The sequence below is a fragment of the Camelus ferus genome, chromosome 10 (genome assembly GCF_009834535.1).
Source record: "Camelus ferus isolate YT-003-E chromosome 10, BCGSAC_Cfer_1.0, whole genome shotgun sequence".
In the NCBI taxonomy this organism is placed as follows: Eukaryota; Metazoa; Chordata; class Mammalia; order Artiodactyla; family Camelidae; genus Camelus; species Camelus ferus.
Window position 1 is genome coordinate 58081229 of NC_045705.1, and position 20793 is coordinate 58102021.

Genomic DNA, 20793 nt, shown 5'->3' on the forward strand with positions numbered 1-20793 from the left:
ATGAGAAACAACCATTATGAACTGTAATCCAAAGGAAGGAGTGAAGGAAGAGCAGAACGAGGGGAATAAGGAAGAAGCCCTTCATCCATGCTATCCCCTTCAGCAGCACCCTCTTTCCTTTTACTCCTTCACCTAGTTGATTGCTGATCATCCTTCAAATCTCAGCTTTAATGTAACTTCCTTAGGGAAATCTCATGATCACCACCACGTCAATGCACAGACTCAGTCAAGGCCGTCTCAGTTACTTGTTCACACGGCTCTAGCACTTTTCTTTCAATTGTAAATATTTTTATATAATTGTTAGTTAATGTCTGTCCCTCTTACTATAGTGGAAATTTCATGAAGACAGGGGTGTCTTTCTCACTATTGTATTCCCAGGGCCTAGGACATAGTCTAACATTTAGAAAGGTTATAATAAGAATGTGTTGAATGAAGAAAGTGAATGAATGGATGTATGAATAAATTATGAGGACTATAAAATAAAAGGGAAAATCCTTTCATTATAGAATTTAAAAAGAGACCTTTAGAGATTATTAGACAAATAGCAGGCAAACATATACTCAACAATGAGACACCGTGAAAAGCACAAAATTCAGTTAACTGTCAGTCAGAAGACCTGGATTCAAGTTCTAGTTAACCAATATAATCATATGTAGCACACCTCACCATACTTCCATTTCTTCAATTGGCAAATGGAAAAATAGCAAAAAATACCAGCACCATGTAGCTTACAGGGCTATTTTAACAATTAAATGCAAGTGATATGAAAATCCTTACCACAGAGATTCTTGAAATGAATAAATAGTAATAGTCACAGAATTGCAGAAGAAATAGAAATACTTCTATTAACATAATAGTGATAGTTCCAGTAGTAGTGGTATTTTTCATCCCAATTGAAGAAAAATAATAATGGGTCATAGAGTGATTTTTTAAAAATTTTATTTCACTAGGCTTCACATATACAATTTTGAAGCATAAGGAAAAGTATCAAGCATTTATGGTATTTTGCTATTCTGCTCAGGTCAGGAAATGAGGCTGAAAATTATAAAAGAAAGGAAGGAAATTCTTTTAAGAACCTATCACATGATAGGCACTATATCATGTATTTTACATTTATCATATCATTTAATTCTCATGACAACTTTGTAAAATAGGCATTATCCCCATTTTGTAGAGTAGAAAAGTAAGGCTCAGAGAGGTTGTGAAATTTTTCTACAGCTATTCACCAGGAAACAGCACTCTTATGGTCATAACCTAGACTTTGCCATTATCAATAACTACTCCTCTGCTCTAATCCCAATTTAATCATCTAATCTATGACTAACACCTCCTATTTCCACTCACTTCCTTTAGGATTCTCACTCTACAATTACTCAACCCGATCAGAGCCCATGATCCATTTGATCCTACCTTCCTATACGGTCTCTTACTCCCTCTCATAATCTTCCTTTACAGCTCCTTACCCAGCCTAGATTTCATGGTCCACAATTATAATCACCTCGTATGTACACCCTATTATCCTTGCCTACTCTCTTTCCATCATTATGGAAAACCCAAAACCTTGGTTAAATCCAAAATTCTGTTTACACCATATCAAAGTCTGTGCAACAGAACAATGCTGGAGAAATCAATAATCATGCTGCCTGGTTTCACTTTAAATTGACGTCACATAAATTCTAGTCACCCCCCTTGGGTGCTACCCAGCAATCTTACTACATTCCCCTAACTCACTTATTCTCTTGCTCCTCTAAATAATTATCTCCCACCTTCTCCTCTCATCTCAAACCTTTAATATGACCCCACTTTCAGCTGACAATAAAGATAAAAGACAATGTCCACATGCTCCCACCATACCTATCTATCTATCTGCCTCTGCACCCATACACTCAGCCATCCCTCCTTTTACTCTGATAAATTAACCTTGTTCTGAAGGCCAATCCTTTGCATTTATACTATACTATATAATCTCTCACTCAAGAATAGCAATTCAGTAATTGTGCTTTTTCCTACAATACCAATTTTTCCACCTCTACAGGGTTATTCTCATGAGCATATAAAAATGCAATAATATCTCCCATATAAAAAAAACCTTCCATCAACCCTCCATTTCTTTCTAGCCTCCATTTCTTTCTAGCTACCACCCCAATGTCTGTTCCCTTTAACAGCAAAACTCATTGAAAGAACCGTCTAAAATTACTGTTTCCACTTACTCTCCTCCTGGTCTCTCTTGATTCAATTCAAATAAGGCTTTAACATTCACCATTCTGAAATTACTTGTCGCAACCACCAAAAATCTCCCTTTAGCTAATCCCAATAGTCAAATTCAGGTTTGGGGCCTATTATTCAATTAGTCAGGAGCACTGACCAAGTTTATCCTTCTTGAAATGCTTTCTTCACTTGGCTTCCAGGACATCACTCTTCTTGGTCTCCTCTTACCCCACTAGCCACAGTTTAGTCTCCTCTGCTGCTTCCTCTCCATCTCATTGCCCCATGAATGCTGGAGTGTTTGCACAGTCAGCTTCTTTTCTGTAACTACATATTCACTCTTTGGACATACTCATCCAGTCTCCTGGCTTTAAATAATGTCAATATGCTGACTATTCCTGAATTTTTAATTCAGACATCTTCCCTAACCCCTCCCTATCCAACTTGGATATTTAGTAGGCAACTTAAAACTAACATGCTCAAAACCAAATTCTTGATTTCCCTAAAATCAATTCTGATCATCTATTTCATCTCATTGACAGTTACTCAAACCTTCCAATTGCTCAAGCCAAAACCCCTAGAGTCATTGATTCCTCCTTTTTCTCTCACATTCCACATCTGATCCAGTAAGAAATATGGTTCACTAGACTTTAAAAATATAATGGAATTTGATTACTGCCTATCTCTTCCACAGCTACTACCCTGCTTTCAGCCACCACTATCTTGTGTCTAAATTACTGTAATTGCCTAAATGACCTCTCTGTTTTTGTTCTTATCTCCCCACATTCTACGCTCTATACAGTACAGCCCTTGCAGTGCCAACCACTTCTTGGTGGTCAGTATTCTTCTCACTATGCTTACTGTCCTTATTACCAACTGACATGTTTAATTACTCATATGTCTATTGTCTTGTCTTCTATCACTAGAAAGAAGGCTCCATGAAGTAGAAGCTTTGTTTTATTCACTCGTGTATCCTCACTACCTAGAACAGGGTCTGGGTAGTGCCAGTAGGCACTCAATAGTACACAGTCTAACTAGTCCATCTGGTATGATGTATCATTTAAGGCCTGTATTTCCTTACTGATTTTCTATCTGGATGATTCCATCCCAAAGCAGCAGAAAACACATTATTCTTAAGTACACGTGAAACGTTCTCCAGGATATATCACATGCTGGGCCACAAAACAAGCCTCAGTAAACTTAAGAAAACTGCAATCATATTAAGTATCTTTTCTGACCACACACTATGACATTAAGATTCAACTACAAGAAAAAAACGCCAAAAATACAAACATATGGAGGCTAAACATACTACTAAACAACCAATAGATACTGAAGAAATAAAAAAAAAAAATACCTAGAGACAAACCAAAATGAAAACACAATGATCCAAAACTTGTGGGACACGGCAAAAGCAGCCCTAAGAGGGAAGTTTATAGTGATACATGCTTACCTCAGGAAATAAGAAAAATCTCAAAACAACCTAACCTTAAGCCTAAAGCAACCAGAGAAAGAAAAACAAACAAAACCCAAAGTTAGTAGAAGGAAAGAAATCATAAAGATCAGAGCAGAAATAAATTAAACAGGGGCTTAAAAAAAAAAAAAACCAGAAAAGATCAATGAAATTAAAAGCTGGTTCTTTGAAAAGATAAACAAAATTCATGAACCTTTAGCCAGACTCATCAAGAAAAAAAGAGAGGGCCTAAATCAATAAAATCAGAAACAAAAAAGAAGTTACAAATGACACCACAGAAATACAAAGGACCATAAAAGACTATTATGAGCAACTATATGCCAGTAAAACGGACAACCTAGAAGAAATGGACAAATTCGTAGAAAGGCACAATCTACAAAACTGAACCAGGAAGAAATAGAAAATATGAACAGACCAATTACTAGTACTGAAATTGAATCAGTAATTAAAAAATTCCCAACTAACAAAAGTCTACAACCAGGTGGCTTTCACAGGTGAATTCTACCAAACATTTTAGAGAAGAGTTAACACCAATCCTTCTGAGATGATTCCAAAAATTGCAGAGAAAGGAACACTTCCAAGCTCATTCTATGAGGTCACCATCACCCTGATACCAAAATCAGACAAAGTTATCACACACACACAAAAATTGCAGGCCAATACCACTGATGAACACAGATGCAAAAATCCTCAATAAAATACTAGCAAATCAACTCCAACAATATATTAAAAGGATCATACAACATGATCAAGTGGGATTTATCCCAAGAATGCAAGGATTTTTCAATATCTGCAAATCAATCAGTGTGATACATTAACAAATTGAAGAATAAAAACCATATGATCATCTCAATAGATGCAGAAAAAGCTTTTGGTAACATTCAACATCCAATTATAATAAAAAACTTGGCAGAAAGTGGGCAAAGAGGTAACATACTTCAACATAATAAAGGCTATATATGACAAATTCACAGTTTACATCATACTCAGTGATGAAAAACTGAAAGCATTTCCTCTAAGATCAGAAATAAGACAAGGATGCCCACTCTCGCCACATTTATTCAACATAGTTTTGGAAGTCTTAGCCACAGCAATAGAGAAGAAAAGGAAACAAAAGTGATCCAAATTAGAAAAGAAGTAAAACTGTCACTGTTTGCAGATGACATGATACTATACATAGAAAATTCTAATAAGGCTACCAGAAAACTACTAGAGCTCATCAATGAATTTGGTAAAGTTGCAGGACAGAAAATTAGTATATAGAAATCTTTTGCATTTCTAGACACTAACAATGAAGTATCAGCAAATGAAATTAAGGAAACATTCTCATTTACCATTACATCAAAAAGAATAAAATACCTAGAAATAAACATACATAGGGAGGTAAAAGACTTGTACTCTGAAAACTGTAAGACACTGATGAAAGAAAATGAAGACAACACAAACAGATGGAAAGGTATATCATGTTCTTGGACTGGAAGAATCAGTATTGTTAAAATGGCCATGTTACCCAAGCCAATTTACAGATTCAATGCAATTCCTATCAAATTACCAATGGCATTTTACACAGAACTGGAAAAAAAGATGTTTAAATTTGTATGGAAATTCAAAAGAGCCAGAATAGTCAAAATAATCTTGATACAGAAGAACAGAGTGGGAGGAATCACACTCTGACTTCAAACTATACTACAAAGCTACAGTAATCAAAACAGAATGGTACTGGCACAAAAACAGATATACAGCTCTATGGAACAGGAGAGAAAGCCCAGAAATAGACTAAAGTACTTACGGTCAATTTATGACAAAGGAGGAAAGAATATACAGTGGAGAAAAGACAGTCTCTTCAATAAGTGTGCTGGGAAAACTGGACAGCTACATTTCAAAGAATGAAATTAGAACATTCTCTAACACCACATACAAAAATAAACTCAAAATGGATTAAAGACCTAAATGAAGATCTGATACTCTAAAATTCCTAGAGGAAAACATAGGCAAAACACGCTTTGACATAGCCTGCAGCAATCTCTTTTTTGATTTGTCTCCTAGAGTAATGGAAATGAAAGCAAAAATAAGCAAATAGGACCTAATTAAATTTAAAAGCTTTTGCACAGCAAAGGAAACCACAAACAAAATGAAAAGACAATCTACAGAATGGGAAAAAAAATATTTGCAAATGATGAGACTGACACAGGATTAATCTGAAAATATACAAACAGCTCACACAGCCCAGTATCAACAACAACAACAAAAAACAACCCAATCAAAAATGGATGTTAGACTTGAACAGACATTACTCCAAAGAAGACATACAGATGGCCAACAGGCACACTAAAAAGATGCTCAGTATCACTAATTATTCAGAGAAATGCAAATCAAAACTACAATGAGGTATCACCTCACACCAGTCAGAATGGCCATCATTAATAAGTCTACAAATAATAAATGCTGGAGAGGGTGTGGAGAAAAAGGAACCCTCCTATAACTGTTGGTGGGAATATAAACTGGTGCAGCCACTATGGAGAACAGTACAGAGGTTCCTTAAAAAACTAAAAATAGAGTTACCATATGATCCAGTAATCCCACTCCTGGGCATATATTCAGAGAAAAGTCTTAACTCAGAAAGATACATGTACCACAAGGTTCATAGCAGCACTAATTACAATAGCCAAGACATGGAAACAAGCTCAATGCCCATCAACAGATGAATGGATAAGAAAGATGTGATAAATATACACACAATGGAATACTACTCAGCCATAAAAAAGAATGAAATAATGCCATTAGTAGCAACATGGATAGACCTAGATATTATTATATTAAGTGAAGTTAAGTCAAACAGAGAAAGACAAATACCATAAGATATCACTTACATGTGGAATCTAAAAAAAATGTGAGACAAATGAACTTATTTACAAGCCACAAATAGACTCTCAGACATAGAAAACAAATTATGGTTACCAAAGGGGAAAGGGGTGAGGGGGAGGGATAAATCAGGAGTTTGGGATTAACATATAAACACTAGCATATATAAAATAAATAAACAACAATGACCTACTGCATAGGAGAGCTATATTCAATATCTTGTAATAACCTATAACGGAAAAGAATCTGAAAAAGTATCAGTATCTGCGTAACTGAATCACTCTGTTATACGCTGAAAACTAACAGAATATTGTAAATCAACTACACTTCAATAAAAATAAATTTTAAAAAAAGAAAACAAACCAATAAATTTATTCTGACTGTGGTGGTGGTCACACAAATCTACACATGCAATAAAACATCATAGAACTTAGTATGCATACACCTACATACACATAAGTAATACATGTAAAACGAGTGAGTTCTGAATTAAATTGGTCAATTGTATCAATAACAATTTACTGGTTGTGATACTGTACTATAGTTATGTAAGATATTACCACTGGGGGAACTGGGTGAAGAATATAAGATTGCTCTTTGTACTAATTCTAAAAACTGCACATGAACCTAAAATAATTTTTTAGGTAAAAAAAAAAATTAACAAACAAAACCACAGATCTTCCCTAGGTCTGGAATATAGAACCACAACTCAAAAAGACTCTAGAAAGTGGGATTAAGTTAAATTCATAATCTAAGATTAATTTATATAGTGACTGATAACAAGCAGAAAGTATAATGTTGCTTAAGGTGCCAAGGGTTGGGGAACCAAGCACAAAATTTCAAAGGAGAAATAGCCAGAGATGAGGAGAGAAAGGTAATTTGGGGTCAGGATTCTTCTTGGCTTTGGATATCATTTTAAAAAAATTTTTTTAATTTCATTCTCTTGACAAGGAGAAACAATAGGAGATTTTCAAGTATAAGGGTGACAGTAGGCCTATTTTACAAAGACATACAGATGGTTGGTGGTATTGTAAAAGGGAGAGAGCACAGGCAGAGAAGCAGCTACTTAATATTCCTGAGAGAAGGTGAGATCTGGGAAGGAGTCAAAGTTAGAGGCAGCTAACTTTTTCATTCCCAAGCTGAGGAATTAATAAAAACATAGATCATTACTAGTTTATAGGCAATATTTAAAGACAGAAATGCAGATAAGATTACTTAAAACAGTCAGTCACTAGAGAGCTGAGAGAACTTTGAGAAACATTTACATAAAAATGACTTGCAATGGTCTGAATGTTTGTGTTCCTCCCAAATTCATATGCGGAAATCCTAACTCCCCAAAGGTGATGGTAATAGGGAGGTAAGGCTTTGGGGCTGGTGAAGGCAGAATAGTGCCCTTATAAAGCAGACCCCAGAGAACTTCCAAATCCCTTCTACCACGTGAGGGCACAGCCAAAAGTTGAAAAGTCTGCATCTCAGAAGACAAACTCAGAAGACTCACCATGCTAATATCTTGGTCTCGGACTTCCAGCCTCAAGAACTGTGAGACATAAATTTCTCTTATTTATAAGCCACCCAGTCTGTGGTATTTTGTTATAGCAGCCTGAACAGAGTAAGATAGGACTGAAAAAAATCCTCAGATTTTTTTCTTTTTTAAGTTACAAAAGAAAGTATTATAAAAGTTGAGGCCCACAGAATCCTATCTTTTGAAATTTAGAATTTGTTTCAGATGTAAAGAATCAATGATCATGGTAGACCATTATACTCTTGTTGGTGTATTGTTGTAATAATGTGTTTTATCTATAGGTCACTGAGGAAATAATTTGTGTTCATTGTCATCTACCTTCTTGAAATTCCTTATGCGTGTATTAATTAATTAAACAAAGTATAATCTTGGCTAAAGATGCATGAAAATGATCTATTTTATAAAGATTACATATGTTGTAGAACATTAACATTGATAATTTGACATTATGTCTGAAACCATAAAGAAGCAATTTTTCTTTAAAAAAACCAGAGTCTACATTATCTATATGTGACATGGCTCTGAGTGAAACCAGTTTTAAAGAAAATGGGCAAGAACTACTTATTAAGTTACCTGTAATCATTCCGATCATCAGCTTTTATTCCAGGCCAATCTCTCTTCAGATACTGACTAGCCAACTTCTGGATACCCTGTTCAAAAAAATACACATACATATGTATACAAAATACATAATACAAATTATAAAGTAAGTATTGTGCCATAAAGGATGCTTTTTCCTTAAAATACATTACTTAGATAATCCAACCTTTTCATATGTAAATTTAATTCAGAGATAAAGAACCAATTATGAATGGTAGAGCACTATAACTTGTTTCATTACTGTCAGTCTTTTCTTGTCTGCATTTTTAGGAAAAAAGGTGAGTATAAAGATGAAAAAATTGAAATGCTTTTTACTTCATCGAACTATGTGAGCAGCCATGAAAACAAACTACCTTTGTTATATCACAGAGAACCCAGCTGTCCACCTCCACAGAGATCTCATTACTCAGTTTGACATTTCAAGTTCCCACCATTCCTCTGCTGCGGCATATATTGCATTTCTGAATCCCAGGAGCCAAACTCATACAGCAAGAAAGACAACAACGCATTTAATTTGGAGCAGAAAGATACACACTGGCTTGTAAAATTAATGAACAAACTTTCATGCTATTCTACACTAGTAATTTTTAAGGCAAATTTGAAATGTTTTTCTTTTTAAGTAATACAGTGGCACAAGTAGCTTAAAATGAAAAAATTAGTTTCAAAAGAAAAACTCACTTTTGTTATACACATAACATGAACCTGGACAAACAGAATATTTATCCATAATAGGTACAGTGGGTATCAGGATTTGAACAGAAAAGGCTATTTCACTGGCAAGAGAGGTTAAACTACTCACTCTCAATATAGAACATACTACTTTTAGAAGGAAACATAAGTGGTCCCGACACTATAACAGGTTCCTATGTAATGGATCAGAAGATGTTAACTTTGGGATAGTTGTCTCTATACATGTAACTTTAAAAAGAGCAAATAAAATGCTGAGATTAAGAACAATCACATTAATTGTTTGTCTACTTTAAGCAGAGATTGCCCAAGTAAAATCAATGTGGCACTGTATACATGGTACCTTTCTACTAAGGTCTAATGCCAAATCAATTTGGCTTAATTAAATCCATCATTGAATACTTCTGTTTACCATTATTTCAATGAGCCCAAAGGGTAGCAAGAACTATAGAGAAACACCTTGGAATCTCAACTTCCTTTTCAACTTGGCAATAGTTTCATTTCACTATTTTCAGGTCCTGTGCATTCTAAAAACTCACATACAACTGCATAACCATAATGTTTCCACTAATACACCTTATACTTTGGGGAATACAATTAAGTCTTCCCTGACTATGTACAGGACTTTTTTCACTTCTGTACCTTTTTCATACTGTTCCCTATTTGTATGAAATATCTTCCCACCATTCCCATTCCTATCTGCTTTTCGTACTGCCCTTTCTTTAAATCGATTTTTAAATTTCCTAACATGAAATATTCAAAAGTATATAGAGAAAAATGTGAAAAGTTTCATTGCCTAGGTGTTTGGTTTCATTTCATTAAAACAGAATAGTTAATCATTCTTTCTGCATTTATCAGCTTGAATTTTTTTTTAAAGAACTATCCTATCTAAACTATTTGGGAATCCTAAGGTACAGTCCTTAGAGGAAAAGGAAGATAAATACTTGATTGTGTGGTTTTAGTCCAAAAGTCAACAATGAATTTTCAAAGTAACATTATGAACTCACATATTTTGAATAATGGATGTGTTTCAATCTATTGCAGTCACGATTCTTTTGATGTTCCAAATGCTACATCTGTGGTCAGTGAGAGTCCCTCCAAGTTGGCTCCCATATCATGACTCCAGTAGACTTTAATAATTCCTTTTTTTTCTTTTATAGTTTTTATTCTAGATCTTCAGTAAGCTAGTTTTCCAAGGAATTCTGATTACTTTCAGAGAGAAATCGTATTTAGAGACCATGGTATTTAGAGACCATAATCTTGGCACTCTATTATCCTATAAGTCTTACTTTGTATCTTTCTCTAAGAGGCTTTCTCTAACCACTGTATACAAAGAAGCTTACCCTCCAACAAACTCCTCTCTCATCCACCACCCTACTTATTCAGAATCCTTATACATTATTACAGTATGGTTTAAATTTATTTTGCCTATTTACTGACTATAAGCTCCATCAGGTATGGATCTTGTCTTTTTTTTTTAATTACTGCATCTCCAGGCTATAGCTAAGAGCCTAGTATTTAGTTGGTATCAATTATGTTCACTGATTGCATGAATAAATGTCACCTATATTATTCCATTTCTAATGTATAATACCAAAACTCCTTTTGTGTTTTTGATATTCTGAGTTACAAATGCTTAGATCAAAATTTCTCTGATTCCTAATTTTTGTACACTCAAAGGAAAAAAAAAGTACCAGATTGCTAAGATTATGATCAAGTAGTTTTAATATAATAAATAAGTTCCTTAGTAAAATTATAGTCAAATTTTACCTTCTCCATGATTGAAAGGGAACGTATGTGTGAATACTCCAAAGCAATGGAAAAAAAAGTTTAATCCATACTTAGAAGGCACTACATATTAATTTTTGTGAAGCTTCAAATAAGTCAAGATCTCTGAATTCAAAGAGCTCATAATATGTAGATAGGAATAAGAAGGATGCAACATAAAATGAGAGGCAACACGTAGGTTACTGCCAAACAAGTGGCAAATTGTGATATAAGTACCCAGAGGAGGAAAAGATCATCTGATATTTTCTTTGCAAATTACTTCCAAATAATATGATAGTGACTATTTCAGTTTAATCACTGCTAAAGTGGTCGCAGAACACTTCATACAGAACATGGGATGTAATATGAACCTCAGATTATGAGAAGGACTAAGAGGGCAGAATCACACTATAAATTTAAATAAAACAAATGAACAAGCATCTCAACATGCTTCTTTCTTAATTCTGTTAGGCCTTGTTATAACTACAGAGAAACTGGACACTTAGAACGTACATAATTTACTTAAGATCACATAACTAGTTAAGTTGTTAAGTTTGAATTAGAACCCCTAGTTATCATTCTAAATCTTTGCTCCCAAAATCATTTTAAAGTAGATTTTATATAATTCTTTAAAAATTTTTGAAATCACTTCAACTTGTTATCTTTTATGCATTCTAAGTTACAACCGCAATTTCCAGAGCTCTAAACCACAATGTTGAACTGTATTAAACTGAATGGAGCCCTTCAGGGATGAGATGGGGGATTCATGAAATAGACAAACAGTGAGATCTTTAGATGAAAGACTTTATTCAAGTTAGTTCACAGAGAAAAGAATCATGACTTCTGGGTGCTCCATGCAGCTGTTCAAGATCTAATCTGCATGGATGCTCAAGAAATACTCCACGGTCATTTTAAGAAAGGCCCTAAATAACATTCATGCTTCTGAAAGTATTCTATCCTTAACTGGTTTATCTTTTACATTATGCTTAAAGCTGTATTTTATGAATAAAAGATTTATTTGTATAGAAAATAAAATCTACCCCCAACTAAGCAGTTAAGGAAGATAAACCTGTGGTTGGTAATTTTTGTGTGCGTTGTTAAAAAAAAAAAATCACTTCCCAGTGCATTATTACTTTCTAAAACTGGTGCACTACACACACACACACACACACACACACACACACACACACACACACACACATTTCTATTTACCTGAGTATCACTGATATATAATGATGATTTGATTTCCAATACAGTCTACTCTGAAGCAGTAGTTTTCATAAAAATGTACTGTTTGGAACATCCAATAATATCCCATTTCAACTTTATAAAAAGCCATCAGTGTCTGATGTAAGACCTGCTTTGTTTCACCTCTCAATAACACTTGCTATATTGCTCTAACAAGTAAAGCAATACAAAGAAAGTCCCTGTTCAGCAGACATTGGGAAATGGACTGATAGCTTAACCTTCTGCCCATTTACCACAGAAAGCAGAGCAGGAGTGTGCTCCATGGCTCTCACAGGTTATTCTGTATCCATTTCTTCTCCCCAACATACAGAAAAACTAGTATTTAGATTTCACTAAGGATCTGACCTCAGATGAGACTTCAAAATGATAGGAAACCATGTTATTCATATAGTATACCTTTTCGTCATGAAATTCCAAACAGTATGCAAATGACTTTTTAAAATTAACAAGTTCACTGCATAAATTGGATACTTCTCAAACTGATGTAAATTATACAATGATTATAAATTATACAATGTCTTTACTATTCTTAAATTAATAGAGAATCCACCCCCACCCTTAAGAAAAGTTATGAAATACTTCTCATTGTTTTGTGTGGTACATAATTGAAGTTAAATTAAAAAATTAATCAATAGATTATTTTAAATTACATAATAAATTACCTTTACTTTTCTATTCATTTCATGAGGAAATGAGGCATTAATCCCATGTTATATATTAAACATATATTTACATATTTTAGCCTTTTTATCAAAAATAAAGATTAATATTGTTTAAACTTAATTATGTAAGAACAACCAAGTTCTAATGAAATTTTTATTGATCTATTTGATTTGAGGACTAAACAGAATAAAAAATAGGTGAAATTTAACACAGATTCATGATAAAAACTCTCAAGAAACTAGAAGCAGAAAAAAAATCCTTAACTGAACAAAGGGTATATACAAAAAGCCTACAGTTAACATACTTCTAATGGAAAGTGAAAGCTTTGCCCCTAAAATCGGGAATAAGGCAAGGATGTCCTCTCTTACCAGTCATTTTTTGACACTACTGGTAGTCCCACCGAGTACAGTAAGGCAAGAAAAAGAAACAGAAGGCATACAGATTGGACAGGAAGAAATAAAACTACTTTTATTCACAGAAGCATGACTAGTTATGTAGAAAACCCCAAAGAGTCTACAAAAAAAAATCCTTCTACAACTAATAATTGAATTGAGTTTAACTAGCAAGGCTGCAAGCAAGATATGAGGTCAACATACAAAACTCAATTGTTCTCCTATGCACCTGTAATGAACAATCAAAATTTGAAATTAAAAAAAAATTATAATAGGTGGGAAAATGAAGTACTCAGGTATAAATCTAACAGAACATGTAAAAACTATGTGAAAAAGTTTAAAACACTGATAGAAAAAATTGAAGAAGATCTAAATAAATGGAGAGGTATTTCATGTTAAAGGAATAGAAGAGTTCACACTGTTAAGATGTCAGTTGTTCCCAATTTCATCTATACATTCATTGCAGTCCAAATCAAAATTCCAGAAAGCTTTTTTGTAAAAAAAAAAAAAAAAAAAAAAAAAAAAGTTGTTTTCTTCCTTCTAAAGTTTTCTTTAACTACATTTATACAGTTTTGTTAAAGTTGAGTTTTTAAAAACTCTTTTAAGACTAAGCATTATTATACCTACTTTAAAACATGAAGCTAGACAGTCTAATTCAATTCTGGGAGCATGCAAGGATACAAACATAACTCATCCCCATTGAAGCAATTTCCAGCTAAATGCACAACATAAATGACTTCTCACCAGAAACTGTTACTAATGTTAAAATCAAGTATCAGAGGATGAGCTTGTAATAATAAAATAAAGATCAAAGTTCCCACAACCATGAAAATATCTCAAGTTAGGAACCATATCATTAGAACAGATCCCAAGCCTCCGCAAATTTAGCAACTCAGTAAAGACAAAGTCAACCAAAGTAAGCTTGAACTCTTTTGATCCTATATACCATATATTGCTGAAGTTAAAGAAAACGTTAAAGGAAAAAAGCAACTCAGAAAAATGCCATATACATGTTATTAATACTAAAATTGTTTCATAAGTTTCCATTATTTCTATGTGTAATGGTTACATGATAAATAAAATTTCTGGAAATAACTAACATTATCAAATGATTCTGTATCGTAAGCTTTGTTCATCATATTTAACCTCACAGTCACACAAAATATGCTACTTTTTAACTGGAGGGGGGAAACCCACCAAAGAGTGTTAGTTTGGATACACAGAACTAATACACAGCAAAGGCAGTACTCAGACTCAGAGTATTTCATTCACTGAACATCAAGTAAATTGTGACACAGAACCTCTGAATAGCAAAAGAGAGTAAACTACAGAAGGACACAAAATCAAAACAACCAAGACTGCCTGCCAATCTGTCAATCAATAAGATAACTGAAAATCCTCTGGTGCAAAGTGCCACCAGAATTTTTAAGCAAATTTAAACAGGTCACTCCACAGGGCAGCTAAAGTACTACAAAATAAATGCAACATGTTGAATCAGAGACTCTAGAGGTGGGGCTAAGATATTGATAGCTTAACAAGCTTCAGAGGTGATTCTGATGTGCAACCAGTAATGAGACTCATTAGTACATTGGTTAAGAGAACAGACACACAAGCTTGAGTTTAATTCCTGGATCTTGGCAAGTTATACAGCTTGTCTTTGCCTTGCCATTTCCTTATCTCAAAAATAAAGGCAGTAATAGTACCTACTTCAAACTGATGCTGATATAAGTAAATGAGTCAGTGCTTACAAAGCACTGGGGCCAATGCCTGCCATACATTATGTGCTCAATGCCTACATTCATTAAACAAATCTTTACTGAGCATTCACTACCACATGCCAGATGCTATTTTAAGTACTGAACACTGCTGAAATGTTCAGGTTCTTATTAATGTTGTTACTACTAAAATGAGAATGGTAAAATATTGAAACAAACTTTTGACTTTTAAGAAGAAACTTACAAAAGAAGAAGAAGGAGAAGGAGAAAGGAGGAGGAAGGAGGAGGAGGAAGGAGAAAGGAGGAGGGGGAGGAAGGAGAAAGGAGGAGGAAGGAGAAAGGAGGAAGGAGGAGAAAGGAGGAGGAAGGAGGAGAAAGGAGGAGGAAGGAGGAGAAAAGAAGAAGAAGAAAATAAGGAGAAGAAAGGAGAAGAGGAGAAGGAGGGGAGGAGGAGAGGGGGACAGGGGGATTTCGTTTCTTTTTCCGTAAGGGGAGAGGAGAAGAAGAGAGAGGAGAGGGGAGAGGATCGCCCTCTCCTCGAACGGCCTTCTCCATCTCCGCTCTCTTCCTCCCCTTCCCTCCTCTAAGAGAAGGGAAGGAGAAAGAAGGAGAAGAGGAGGAGAAGGCTCATGAAACTAATGACTAAGAGCAGACTAGCTTGGCCAGTACTTGAAGGGAACCAGCAGCAGAACTGGTAATAAAACATGGGTCTTTTGATTTCCAAGCTTCCCAGCAGAGCTGAATATTGAGCAGATTTAGAAAGGCACAAAATAACACAATCCAAAGTAATAAAGTGTTAGAGCCAACATAATTTTGAAATGTGCCAAAGGTAGGAAACAATAAAGAAAGTATAGGAAACAGAAAAAGCCAAAAGAAGCAAGAAGGCTTCACAGCCTTTATTCTAGTACAATATTATACCAGGTTACACAGGATCTTTGGAGTCAAACAAATCTGAGTTCAAAGCCCCACTCTACCATTTACAAATTAGGACACTTAAGTGCACTATTAACCACTCTGAGCTTTAGCTTTCTCTGTAAAATGGGCATAATGATGGAACCCTAAACCTAATGATTAGACCAATGCCTGGAATACAGAAGTGCCTGATAAATGGCAATCATAATTACTGTGTGCATTTCTACCCTATTAGAAGTTAGAGTCCAGGCATATTGTGTTCATTCACAATTATTTTTCACCTTTGCATTTTTGATTGCAGGCTTCCATTGATTTAAAAATATCCCTTCTCTATATCCACTCAATATTCCTACCTTCTCTAGATACTCCAATCTCAATTCTCATGTTTTTCCACAAAGTTGGGGCCCTTACTGATTATGGCAGGCTGATGGCAATTAATCATATGAATTGGATAAAACCCTAGTAACAGTATACACTTTGTAACTTTTTATGTATACCTGTCTTACTTTGTCAATTAGATCTTAGGTTCTGAATATAAAAGTCCTAAATTTACTTGTAATTCTACAAAAGCTAACAAACTTGTTACACACACGGCTTACTCTCAAAACACTGGATGACTTTATGAAAAGAAGAGGGCAGTTCTCTAGGATATTCAGACTATATCCTTCTTCTTCCAGTCCCTGACACTGAAGAGTAGGAAAATTAATTTATGTTATTTTTATATGAAATAGCCATGCCCAAAACAGGGATTATTCTAACAAAAAGAATCAGCAAGTTGAGCTTTTTCCACATCTGCTACATGCAAAAATAGTTTTCTAGCTAAAATAGTAAATACAATACTAAGAAATTTTGATAACTGATCCTAAAAGACTGAGAATCCGTCATCGAGATTTACCTAGTTGAACCTTCTCAGATGAAGACTAGGTACTTAGTCAAGATCTCTCACTAAGTAACAGGGCCAATGCACAATATAAATCACAACATGACTCCCACTTCAGTGTTCTTTTTCCAGGACAAAAATATATGGGGGGGGGGGGCTGGATTCTCTAATGACCCCTACCTAGCCAGTATTTACAGCCTTCTATCAGTGGTATCAACGCAGTATATCCCAAGCATTCCCCTTTACTTCTCTCCAATATTACCTAAGTCTCCACAATAATTCCAGAAACTCTGCTTGTTTTTAGCTACAATCACTTTCAAGTTGTAATACCCTTCTATTCCAAATCTTATCCTTCTCTCAAAGTCTAGTTCAAGACTCGCTTACTAAAGGGAAGCAATCCATTAGCTTAGACTTCATCTCCAGACTCCTCTTAGTTCCCTAACAGAGCCTAACTTTCTACAGAGCAAGGACTATGCCTTCGCGTCAAGTACTATGCTATACTTACGAGATAAAAGTTCATTATTCAATCAATAATTATTTAGAAAAGATTTACTCCATGTCATACTGTACTGGACACTGGAAAGAATAGAGCTGATTCTCATGTGGTTTCAGTTCTCAAAAAGCTCAATGAATATAGATCTTCAAATGGAAAAAATATATATAAAAGGAAGGCAGAAGGTTGATAAGTGGTATGTTAAAGGAGAGATTTTAATTTAAAAATGGAAGAAAAACATAGGCAGAGAGAAGTAGCCAGTGTTAAAAAGAGGGACTGAAAACCAAGAGACAATGGATAACAGTTATAAAAATAAGGTCAACATAGCGGGCAAGAGTTAGGGTCAAGATGAAACAGATGAAAGATTGGTTAGAAAGATGAACACTCTTTCAAACAAAGAAGGGAAGGTAACTAGTATTCAGATAAACTTAAAAGGAGAGGAGGGTTACAAAATTGAAATACTTTAATTTTTTAATCAGCATGAGACCTTTCAAAATGTACTAATACAATGTAGAGTAGAGACCCCTGAACTTTTCTGATTGCACAATCCATCAGTTAAAAAAAATGTGTATGTGTGTGTATATATACATATATATAGTTTTAAATCACAACCAGATAATTTTTATTTATATGTTATATAGATTATAAGACATAACAAAAATGCAACTTTAAAGGGGTGAGATAAATATGCAATAATTAACTTTTTTAATGTCTTTCCAATTTATTAGATTCATACATCATATACCAATTACTAATATTTCAAGACAGTTACACGTTTAAAGCTCCTCTTGAAAGTGGTTATAAATCCATTATTAAATAGTCTCCCAGGTAATTACAAGTTATTTTTGGCTTACTTTTTCCAGGTCCATTTGGGCTCTCATCATTTTTACATTATAATTAAGCTGATGAACAGTTTTAATAGAAGTGTCATTTCTGCTACTCTTTTCTTGGTGTTTGCTTATGTTATTAGAATTATTTTCAGTGAGTTTTCACATTATTCCCAGTGACATTTTAAAGCTCAATGTGTATAGTTTTGTGAGATAGTTTAATTTAAATTAGAAAATATCATCAGTAAATCCACTTAGATGAAAACTGTTTACACTGTAGGGCACAAAGGTGAACAAATAGTGGGAGTGCTGTTAAAAACCCCTCAGTCTGTATATAACCATCTAGTACACTACCAATCTTGTAAACAACCTATTCTAGAGATCTCATTTAGTTCACAGGTTTTGGTCTCAAACTTCACATGTATACATGGGAACTTGGGCAAGTTACTTGATCTCATCTTCAGTCTCATAATCAGTAAAACTAGGTAAATGACTACATACTTCAGTAGGTAAATGGATAACAAACTGAAGCACATCAGACAATGGAATGTTACTCAGCCCTTTAAAAAACAAGTCAAGAAAAGACCTGGAGGAACCTTAAATGGGTATTTCCATGGGAATGAGGCCAATCTGAAAGGTTACATACTATGTTTCCAATTATATGACATTCTGGAAAAGGGAAAACCACGGAGACAGTAAAAAGATCACTGGTTTCTAGGGGATGGGGTGAAGGAAGGGAAAACAGGTGGAGCACAGAAGATTTTTAGGGCACTGAAACTATTCTGTATGATACTATGATGCTGGATACATGTCATTATACATCTGTCAAAATCCATAGAATGTACAAAACAATGAGTTAAGCCTATGGACTTTGGGTGTCAGTGGAGGTTCATTGGTCATAATAAACGTACCACTCTGGTGTGGGATGTTGATATTGGCAGGGAGGCTGTGCATGTGTAGGGGCAGAGGATATACCGGAACCCTGTACTTTCTGCTCAAAATTACTGCAAACCTGAAACCACTAAAAATTAAAGTCTATTAAAAAATAAAAATACTATCTACCTCAAAAAATAGATTGTTGCAATAATCAAATTGAAACAGCACATGAAAAGTACCTGATACGTATACTATAGGTACCCAGTAAAGGTCTCGTAGCAATATTCAATCTTTCATTCATTCAATAAATATTTACTGAGAAATAAGAAAGTGATTATTGTCACAACCACATAAATTTTGCCCTGAAATAACTCTGGCAAGTAATTTTTCAAATACTTACCAACTCACTGACCACTTATTTGATGTTGAGACTTTTCTTATACAGTACTATTATAGGGTCAATCAATTATAAGTTAATTCTAACATGAAAATTCAATTCAGTGGGTCATTATGTACAAGAAATATCAACATTATGTTACACATAAGTTTAGAAAAAAGAAAAACAAAAATATCTCATCACAGGTTGAATATAGATGATTAATAAGATTAGTCAACATAGCAGTGTATACATTATGAGGACAAAAATTTCCTAAATGAGTCATGCAGTTAATTATTAAGGAAAATGAATGAAGCAGGACTGGTTAGCATTTCAAAGTCTTAGATATTTCTTCTTCTTTTGCTGACTTTAAATGATTGATTATTCTACATAAGTGAAATGGACTCCTAGAAAACATCAGACAAAACTTAATTTATAATTTACAGGATGAATACAAATCATTTTGAAGTTTCTTTTTAAATTCTCACATCCCTAATTAATATTCATGAGGATAATTTCACAAAAGCAGTTACAAAACTATGCCAGAGGGGACATGGAAATATATAGCTGTGCCAGCAGAAGAGGCAGGAAATCTCTCTCTTCCCAAAATGGAAGATTTAAGTTGAACACAAACATTTCCTAAATAATAGTTTCATAATATGTTAATAAAATTATTCATTACTCAGAAATAACTCTATGAAGAAACAGATAATAATGTTGCACAAAGACGGAGTTCATTTGTTCTGGACAGGTGGCCAGTCTGCAGCTCTGTGTCAGCAGCCCAAACCCACCCACAATAGCCCTAAAGACGATTATGCAAATGCCAGCCAACCGGCTATTTTCCCAGGAAGAGGAGAAGGGCTCCTAGTAGAAGCTATCATTGTTCCGCAGTCATGTGGAAAAACAAGCAAATTTTTTTTTTCCTAGAGGCATAGTGCTTTCATTAAGGGCACCACTACAGAACATGTGAGATATAAAAACATACATCATGAAAAGACACAGAAGAACCTTAAGTGCATATTACTAAGTGAAAGAAGCCACCCTGAAAAGGCTACATACTATATGCATGTGTGTGGGGCGGGGAGGGTAATCAGGAAGGTTGTGTATGTGTGTGTTTGTGTTTGATGTGTATTTCTCAAGTAGCATACACAGCTTACTCTATCCTCTTCCCCAAGCTTTCTTGGCTGAGTAGCTCTGCCTTCTTATCAATACTAAGTCTCTTCAGTTGGCTATACCTTCCCTTGTTAAAAAATATATATATACAGAAATGTATTAACTTTTGACTACTGCACCT

At 34.5% G+C, this 20793-nt stretch overlaps 1 protein-coding gene across 2 annotated transcripts in view; it reads right to left on the reverse strand.

Moving 5' to 3' along the window:
- Positions 1–20793, reverse strand: part of FCHSD2 (FCH and double SH3 domains 2) — a 194330-nt gene that overhangs the window by 121642 nt on the left and 51895 nt on the right. For both annotated transcript variants that reach the window (XM_006181609.3, XM_032489304.1), the window contains exon 4: positions 8637–8713. In XM_006181609.3, the coding sequence (XP_006181671.1) occupies positions 8637–8713 (77 nt within the window). The remainder of the gene's footprint in view (positions 1–8636; positions 8714–20793) is intronic.